General features: G+C 42.4%; 1 protein-coding gene across 1 annotated transcript; it reads left to right on the top strand.

Annotated features, from left to right (window-relative positions):
* Nucleotides 1–1,952: 1,952 nt before the first annotated feature.
* On the top strand, nt 1,953–8,986 carry LOC117428243 (cytochrome P450 1A1). Its single transcript, XM_034047113.3, has 7 exons — nt 1,953–2,106; nt 3,849–4,746; nt 5,068–5,194; nt 5,648–5,737; nt 6,348–6,471; nt 6,581–6,667; nt 7,189–8,986. The coding sequence occupies exons 2-7, from the start codon at nt 3,907–3,909 to the stop codon at nt 7,496–7,498; spliced, it is 1,578 nt and encodes a 525-aa protein (XP_033903004.2). The 5' UTR covers nt 1,953–2,106; nt 3,849–3,906; the 3' UTR covers nt 7,499–8,986.
* The last annotated feature ends 635 nt before the right edge of the window (nt 8,987–9,621 follow it).

Raw genomic sequence — 9,621 nt, 5'->3', positions numbered from 1 at the left:
ATGGCGTACGACTGATCAACTCTGCTTTACAGTGAAGAGCAAACTGTGTACAAAACGGGCTCACAATTCAAATTCATGAAGTGAGCACTGTCTGCAGAGAAACTGGATAACTTCAACATTTTACACTTCTTAAATGCAGCCTTTAACAGATACCGTGGAAGAAAAAAAAAAACACTTTTATAAATGAATCACGAATTAATGTTTTCATTAATGAATTTGGTCCAGATTTTAAGATATAAATAACGTCTAGATTATATTAATTTCAAAGGGAAAAGACCAGTTTGTAAAATCAAATTATTTTATTTTATGAAAAAGATGACTTGGTTTTTGAAAAGTGTTATTACAATAATGCAGTATACACATTTGTCTGTTTTATAAAATGTAATTCTTAATTTAAACATTTAATTTACAAACATGAAAACACTGACGCAAAATGAGTATAGTTTATATGGTTTCAGTTTATTTCGACCTTGAAGTTCGTTACACTTTGTGTTTGTTTTCTTATAAAAATAATAAATAATATCTCTGTATTTGACATTTCAGTATTTTCTAGGCGGTGGTTTGAAAGCACTCAGAGACGATATTTAGATTTGCTCATGAACATCATAACCCAATATTAACTAATCCAATTGAAATGGCCCAGGCTGTTTCACTGACACAGTGCTTTTCCAGGAAAGCTCTTTTCCAGTTACAGCACCGAGCGGGTTTAAAACCGTGCAATTATCTGAATGCAAACACTCCCACCTCCTAATGTCTGTCAACTGCCAATTCAGAAGAAGCGACATTTCCGACATTTAAAACAGATTACATTGAGGGATTTACATGAACATACATCATTATTATTACAAATCAAAATATTGTCCACAATCGGCTATTTGTTAGCGTTCAGTATGCAGTATATGTTTGTAAGGATTGTTTAGCCCAGTGTAATTACATTTGAAGTCTGAGCTGTTTATCACTGGTGTATAATATATATACACAACTCAACTCGGTATTTCTTTATTCCTAACACATAATTGCTTTGTGCACACTTTGCACTGAATCAATGAAATGAAGCCCCGCGGTTGAAGTCGCGCAGTAGCACTCGGGAGAGCTCGAGTTTAGATTCCCGAGTTTAGTTTCCCGAGTTTACATTCCCGATTTTTGATTGCCGTGTTTACATTCCCGCAGGAGCAGTGAACAGTTAAGCAGCTGAGTGTTACACAGGCCAAGTGTCTGGGTGAAAAAGACACGCTGTAGCTGGAAGCGCAGTACATCCAGAATCTTACACTGCTGATTAAATACGCGTATACTAGGCTACTTGTAGAATTACCATTTGAAAAGGTATGATGATCAGTCGGGAAATTTTATTCAAAGAAAAAAAAGATCAACTTTAATTTGTAATGTTTAAACTGTTAAACTAATACTTTAACAGCGTTGATGAACTGAACTCTTCAAATATACTAAGGATTCTTGTCACGCGCTTTGCAGGCACGCATCCCCGCTGGCTTCAGTCAGACGCGTTCTTCTTCTCATGTGATGTACACCTTGCTGTGGAAGATAGCTTATTTACACGAGGACACAATAGCTGTACTTTATCTACCTGCTATTGAAATGTACTTAATGGCGCTAATCATGCCGATACTCTTCTATCTCAATAGTGACTGACGTAACTAAACACTTGCTTATTTATGTAGTCTTCTGTTTGTTTATTTAATATTCTTTCTTTTATAACTTTCCATCCTTTGCCATTCTTTGCATAGTTTTCTTTTGTTCTCGTTCGTTTTGTGTTGGAATAGTTGGAATAGCATCGATCTACCGCCTCTCTTTTATTGTTTTTAATTAGCCTTCCTCATGTTAAAATCGCACCGCAGGGTGTGTGTGCAATGGAAGGTGCTGTATGCTGAAGAGCAGCCACGTGACAGAGAGGACTGACCAATGCGGGCGCGCGGAGCTCTATAAAAGAAACGGTCTTCTCCGCATCTTCATAGTCTGGTGATTGGGAGAGTAAAGCAAGTATCAGGCTGCTGAAGATAGACTTGCCTAGTCACCGATTACAGTATACACTGTGTGACTCGACTGAGATCAAAGCTGGGCTCAAACCCAACGGCTTAGCAAATTGACAAGGTAATTATGCTTTTTACTTGTATTTTAATCCGTATATTTTTGTTGTTAATTTTGCATTTATAAAAAGAGTTGAGTAGACTACAACAGATTTTAAGGAAGAAGTACAAATACCTACATTGCAGTAGTTTGCACTGAAGACATGCAATGTAGTTGCTTATAAACTCCTACAAAAACACTGTAAAATGATATAGTGTAGATTACCAAATGCATTATACAGTGTGCATGAAGTCATATAATGTACGGTATTTTACAAAATATATTTCAGTATATTTACACGATACTGTGCCAGCAGAAGCAGTGTAGTCTACGGGCATACCTACAGAATGACTTTTTGAGTGATAGGTTGGTACAACTATGAAAATGCATTTTATATAAAACTTAAAAACAAACTTAAAAAATAGATACATTGAGAAATATTTTAACTACTAGATTCGTTGTATGAGAAACTACAGCTTTTGCAATTTTAGTTGAAGTCTTGACTTCTAATCTATGATTGAGCTTTTGAAGTTATGGTTAATCATTTGTAATTTACTGTTCAGCCTGCAACGTTATCTAATGCTAGAGGCATTTCGGCGCTTTATTCGTGTCAGGCGCAGGTGGTTGTAATTTGTAACTCGGTACCTGTTGAGATCCAGGTGGTTTGTGCAGTTTTTTATACGCGCTGTTAGTGCCAGTGTTGCAGATTGAGATCTGGAATCTCTCTCATTGACGCAACAGTCTTGGTCATTGTCAGCTATATTCCTCGAGCACCGCAAGGTTTTATTACAGCTAGGGGTTTGAAAGCTGCATTGTTTAACAGTGCATTAGATAGCACTTACAGGTGCTTCCTACACTCCAGTTGCCTATATGTGCAACAGGCTACAAAAATACAATACAAAGGAAAAATAAACTAGATGAAATCACAACTTCATTGAGGACTAGGGTGGCATATTCTGTGCGATCTGAATTACACCTGACCACGGTTAATTGTTGTGCAGTGTGGCGCTGTAGCGAAGTTAGGGGTCGAATATAAGTGACTGTGGCACAATGCGCGGTAAAGTGCGCAGGTCACTTACACATAGGAAATCAGAAGACCGAATATTTCTTAAGTGGTTTAACGCAATTCAGTATACTGCTACCCAAAACTCTATCCAAACACAGACATGCGTTCCAGTGCGTTGCGCATTGCTGAGCGGGTTGTTAATATAGTGCCAGGTCGCGCCATTGCTTTACGCATTGCTGAGCGGGTTGTTAATATAGTGCCAGGTTGCGCATTGCTAAGCGGGTTGTTCATATAGTGCCAGGTCGCTCCAGTGCGTTGTGCGTTGTGCATTGCTCAGCTTGTAATAGGACATGCGTTTATAAAGTAATGTATATGCAAATTACAGGGTGTGTGTTTGTGAATGGGGGAGTGTATATTGAAGTTATGTGCTTGTGCATACAGTGTGTAACGGAAATTGGGGGGTCTTTAAAGAATAAAGGGCTGTTTTTAAACGGCAGTTGTGTGCCAGTCTTGTACAGTAATCTTGTACACTGTACAAGACTTGTAAGTTCCTGAAATATAAATATTATTGTTCAAATACTTTTTTTTCCTTGATGAAGTGTGTGTGTGTGATAGTGATATGGCCAGTTGTTACAATTGCTGTCTTTAACTAGGTTTTTTTTTTTCAGTGCACACAAAGGCTGTTTCTTTATTGCAAGGAAAAGTCTCCTACGTCTGCACCTTGCTAATAAATGCTGTATTTTTCTGTTTCTTTAAACAGATATCTGAGCTCTGAGATCTGTGTGCTGCATTTAAAAACCTTTGAAAAAGGAAAAACAATGGCGCTCATATCTCTACCCATCCTTGGGCCCATCTTAGTGTCCGAGAGCCTGGTCGCCGTGGCAACGTTGTGCGCAGTCTACCTGTTGCTGCAGCTCCTGCGCACAGAGATCCCAGTGGGTCTGCGCAGACCCCCCGGGCCCACACCCCTACCCCTGATCGGAAACGTGCTGGAGCTAGGAGGCAACCCCCACCTCAGCCTGACGAAGATGAGCCAGCGCTACGGAGACGTCATGCAGATCCAGATTGGCACCCGGCCTGTGGTGGTGTTGAGCGGGAATGAGACGGTGCGCCAGGCTCTCATCAAGCAAGGGGACGACTTTGCTGGACGGCCTGACCTCTACAGTTTCCAGTTCATCTCTAACGGCAAGAGCTTGACCTTCAGTAATGACCATGCCGGGGTGTGGCGAGTCCGGCGCAAGCTGGCACAGAATGCCCTTCGCTCTTTCTCCACCGTTGAAAGCCCAACCAGCAGCTACTCCTGCGTGCTTGAGGAGCACATCTCCCTGGAGGCGGAATACTTGGTGAAGCGGCTCTCTGGGGTCATGGAAGCTGATGGGAGTTTTGACCCTTTCCGCCACATTGTGGTCTCGGTGGCCAATGTCATCTGTGCCATGTGCTTCGGCCGGCGTTACAGCCACGACGACCAGGAGCTGGTAAATCTGGTGAACCTGAGCGACGAGTTCGGGCGTGTGACTGCCAGCGGCAATCCTGCCGACTTCATCCCTGCTCTCCGTATCCTGCCCAACCGCAACATGCGCGCCTTCATTGGCATCAGCAACAGATTCAACACCTTCATCCAGAACATTGTGACCGACCACTACCGCTCCTTCGACAAGGTAAGGGCTGTGCATGTGAGTGGTTGTGCTGCCGGTGAAATATGCTGGTTATGCTATACTCTAGAATACTGTAGTGTTTTGAGCATGGCAGTTTCATACTGAGAACATTACCATAGTGTTGTGAGCATACCCTACTGAGAACTATTAGCAGTTAAGATTTCTACCTACTAAAGAGTACTGTTAAGTCACAGATGCAAAACCAGAATTCCATAATCACACGCAGATCTCAGTCATTTGAAATCAAGCAAGCCATGGTGCTTCAAGCCCCCACTTGGCCATTAGCCATGATGTTCATCACTGTTCTGTTTCTCTCACCTCCAGAGCAACATTCGTGACATCACTGACTCACTGATTGAACATTGCCAGGACAAGAAGGTGGACGAGAACGCCAACATTCAGATCTCTGACGAGAAAATTGTGTCCATTGTTAATGACCTTTTTGGAGCTGGTGAGTTTTTCTCTCAATTTAATTTATCGTATTATACAGCTTATTTATTTATTTGGCAGATGCCTTTATCCAAGGTGACTTACAGGTGTTACAGGGCAGTACAGGTATACAATGCAAGATTAATATTTAAGTACAGTAAGTACAAATACAATATGAAACAGGATGCAACAAGTTAGGATTACAACAGGTTATATCTACAGTGACATATTCAAGGATAGTGCATCAGCTGAGGATGCAGTAACGTGATGCCTAGGCCAGGCAAGTGCAGTGCATAGCAGAAGGGGTATAATCAAGAGAATTTAACCATTTGTTCAAACATGCTATCTTAATAAAATCCTTAGTAATGACTTGCCTTCGGTGTTCAATCCCCTGTGCTTTAGCACATCTCAGCACATACCAGGTTGTTGTGTGTTCCATGAGCTGACGTGGTACCCCTTGTCACTTCATTTCCAGGCTTTGATACAATTAGCACTGCTCTCTCCTGGTGCTTAATGTACTTGGTGTCCCACCCTGATATCCAGAAGAAGATCCACCAGGTATTAGGTAAGTCTATCTAGCACCTTTTTTGCATCTTTTTTTCTGTACAAAACAGCAACACATTAAGGCCACAAAGCAACCTCCCAGTCCCTCATCTTTAACTAGTAGGCCACACAGCACCATTCTCAATCGTTTAGCTCTAAACAATAGGCCACACTGCTTCCCTCCCAGTCACTCGGCATTAACCAATAGGCCACACTGCCTCCCAGTCCCCCAGCTCTAACCCCTAGACCACACTGACTCCCAGTCCCTCAGCTCTACCCACTAGACCACACTGCCTCCATCCCAGTCCCTCAGCTCTAACCCCTAGACCACACTGCCTCCCAGTCCCTCAGCTCTAACCACTAGACCAAACTGCCTCCCAGTCCCTCAGCTCTACCCACTAGACCACACTGACTCCCAGTCCCCCAGCTCTACCCACTAGACCACACTGACTCCCAGTCCCCCAGCTCTACCCACTAGACCACACTGCCTCCCAGTCCCTGTGCTCTACCCACTAGACCACACTGCCTCCCAGTCCCTCAGCTCTGCCCACTAGACCACACTGCCTCCCTGTCCCTCAGCTCTAACCACTAGGTCACACTCCATTTGCTGACTTCTTTCTCTTCCTCTGCAGATGAGCATGTGGGCAGGGAGCGTAGCCCCAGACTCTCGGATAGACCCAGCCTGCCGTATGTAGAGGCCTTCATCCTGGAGACCTTCCGCCACTCCTCCTTCCTCCCTTTCACCATCCCTCACTGGTAAGCCCCACTCTGCTAACTCTTTCAGTTCATCCCAGTTCCCCTTGGCAGACAGTTTTGTTTGCTGTGAACACATGTTCTAAAAGTGCTGGTTCTTTCCTCATTTCAGCACGACGAAGGACACGGCTCTCAATGGCTTTTACATTCCCAAGGACACGTGTATCTTTGTGAACCAGTGGCAGGTCAACCACGACCCGTAAGTTACCTTACCAAAATCTCCCATGCTTTCTTCAGTCTTTTTGCAGCAGGTACATTTTCTACAATGAAACGTATTGTAACTAATTATATAAACCTTGTATCACCCAAGGTCATCAAATGTGCAGCTATGGTCAAATGTTTTGCATCACCCTACAGAATTAATGTTGCTTCATGAAGTCATTGCATATCACTTAGTAGTTTTCTATATGCTTAATGAAAAATAGACAAATTGAAAAAAATCAACATGTCAATCTAACATGAAATACTGTATTATGGCTTCTGCTAGACTTTTACGATATCATTTAGTCATTTCTTTGATTGCATTATGTCAAATAAAATATCTAAATTATGTTCATATAGTTTGTTATAGATTGTGTCAGTCCTAAAATTGTAGATGATGCAAAACCTTTGCCCATAACTGTAGACCCATACAGTGCCACAGTGCTTGTTTAGCTGCAGTGCCAAGCTGAGAGAGGTTCTTTGGAAGTGATGCTAACCTGCACTTGGGTGTTTCCTCAGGAGTCTGTGGAAGGATCCCTCCACCTTCTCTCCAGAGCGCTTCCTGAATGCAGAGGGCACTGGTATCAACAAGGCTGAGTCGGAGAAGGTCATGGTGTTCGGGTTGGGGAAGAGGCGCTGCATTGGCGAGTCTATCGGCCGCAGTGAAGTCTTCCTCTTCCTGGCTGTGCTCCTGCAGCGGCTGGAGTTTCGCAGCCTGCCTGGCCAGAAGCTGGACCTCACCCCCGAGTACGGACTCACAATGAAGCACAAGCGATGCCAACTCAGCGCCTCTCTGCGCTACCGCCACGGAGCCGACTCCGAGGAGTGAGACACTGCCCTCCATGGAAACACAGCACGATGCGTGCCAGGGACACCAATCCGCTGCTCCACTCACCTCAACACTGCGGCTAGCTGCTCTGTTAAGTTTTCTGTGCCTTTTACAATTAACTTTTGAGCCTAATGATCAATGTTTTTTGCAACAATACCTGCTTTTAAGCAACTTTTCTCAAGGTGGAGAATGAGAGGAACGCAACAGACAGATTATGTTTTTAAAAACATAGTTCGCCTTCTTTAACAGAGCTACAGTGGCTAACCATTGGAAATCTAAAACTCCAAGTACAAACACTGGTAACTGGTCTAGATGGTCATGACTTTAAGTCCTGTTAGAATGTATCAGGTAATGTTATACATTTGTTGACAGGAGATTCTAATCAGTTGAGATACATGCTGTAATGTTTATCAGCTAGGCAGTTTTTCTATTACGCAATGCACAGTGGTTATTTCTACTTGCTGCTTGAGGTTTAAAGGGGGACGTGGGGTCAATGAAAGCAAGATCAGTCTGAGCCATGGACTTATCAAATCTCAAACATGTAAAAGCTGTTTTACCTGGCTTTAACTTCCTTACCTTTTACCATTTTGAGCTCAGATGGCTAGATAACCAGTATCCAACTCCAGTAGTTCACATAGAAGCAATGTTTTTTTACACTTCTGTTCCCCAGACATTGCTCCCTGTACTTGTAGCAAAGTTGTCTGATCCATTATGGAGAACAAGGATCCAGTTGGTTGCCAAATAGCTGAAGCAACCCTCTGGGTGAAGAGCAGTATATTATATACCCAGTGACGTTACTGTTTGAATAAGGAGTGCCTTTGGATTGGATGAGATGTGTGGGAGAGCTCACACCCAGCTAGCACATAACCCCAGCATCCTGGATACTGAGCCATTTCTTAGGGGTGGCTTTTAGCAAAACATTTGGCAGCACTTCCTGACCGGTGATTATTCCCAGTGCTGTGGCGATGTTCAATCAAACTCGCCATTCTACTTAATAAGCTAGGCACTACCACTCCATGGACTGGAATTGGCTGCTTTAGATGTATTTCTACGGTAAATGTACTCCAATAAGGATATAATAAGATAAAAACAAACTCTAACACCAGTACATGAACACAACAAAACACTGTCAATACCAAACAAACCACAACATTCTACCTGCAGATTTGTCACCAGAAACCCTCAATAGAATTACAGCCTTGTTATGCACAGTTGGGTGTACACTGTTTCTTATAATTATCAGTAAGAAAGTCATTTTGTAATTTAAACATACACATGAAGGATTTTGCTGAACTGATCATGAATTCAGCTTTTATTTTGTAAATGTACAAGCTATTTGAATCTATTTGTCAGATGCATCTGTATGTAACAAGCTATTTTCACATTGTTGGTATTTTTAACAAAGTCCAAATGTATCCCGAGAGAACACTTGTTTTAATTGTGTACACATTTAATCTCTGAGATAATAAAAAGCTATTGGATGTATAACTCCTTGTCATCTTTTTGTATTATTAATGCAAGTCAGTTAGTATGTGGAAACTCCATGAGCAAACCGGGGCACACAGTCCACCAGCTCAACAGGGAACAGCTTGTGCTGTGCAGTGCACAACCTGCCCCGAATATACTGACATCAGTGGCCTTGCTAAACAGGCCATCAATGAACTGGGCTTGACAACCAATTCAAACCTACCATATGTAGCACACACTTTTGTAAAACTGCAAATGGAATACCCGGCAAGTATTCTATAATATCAAAGGGCCAATGTAATGAATAACCCAGAACTTTGTGAGATTAAGATATTTCTCCAAGCTGAAGATGGGCAGAATTTAAAGAGTAAGTAGTAGGGTTCCACGTGTTGCTACAACTGTTTAAATAACGCACCTGTAATTTGTCTTTTCATTGTTAACATCCTGACAACTTTTTACACTTATAACTTTAAAGTCTGTTTCATTAGAACATAAGAACATAAGAAAGTTTACAAACGAGAGGAGTCCATTCGGCCCATCTTGCTCGTTTGTTTGTTAGTAGCTTATTGATCCCAGAATCGCATCAAGCAGCTTCTTGAAGGATCCCAGGGTGTCAGCTTCAACAACATTACTGGGGAGTTGGTTCCAGTCCCTCA

Source organism: Acipenser ruthenus, chromosome 21, assembly GCF_902713425.1.
Source record: "Acipenser ruthenus chromosome 21, fAciRut3.2 maternal haplotype, whole genome shotgun sequence".
In the NCBI taxonomy this organism is placed as follows: Eukaryota; Metazoa; Chordata; class Actinopteri; order Acipenseriformes; family Acipenseridae; genus Acipenser; species Acipenser ruthenus.
Note: the sequence above shows the minus strand (reverse complement) of the source record. Positions and strands in the feature narration are given on the sequence as shown.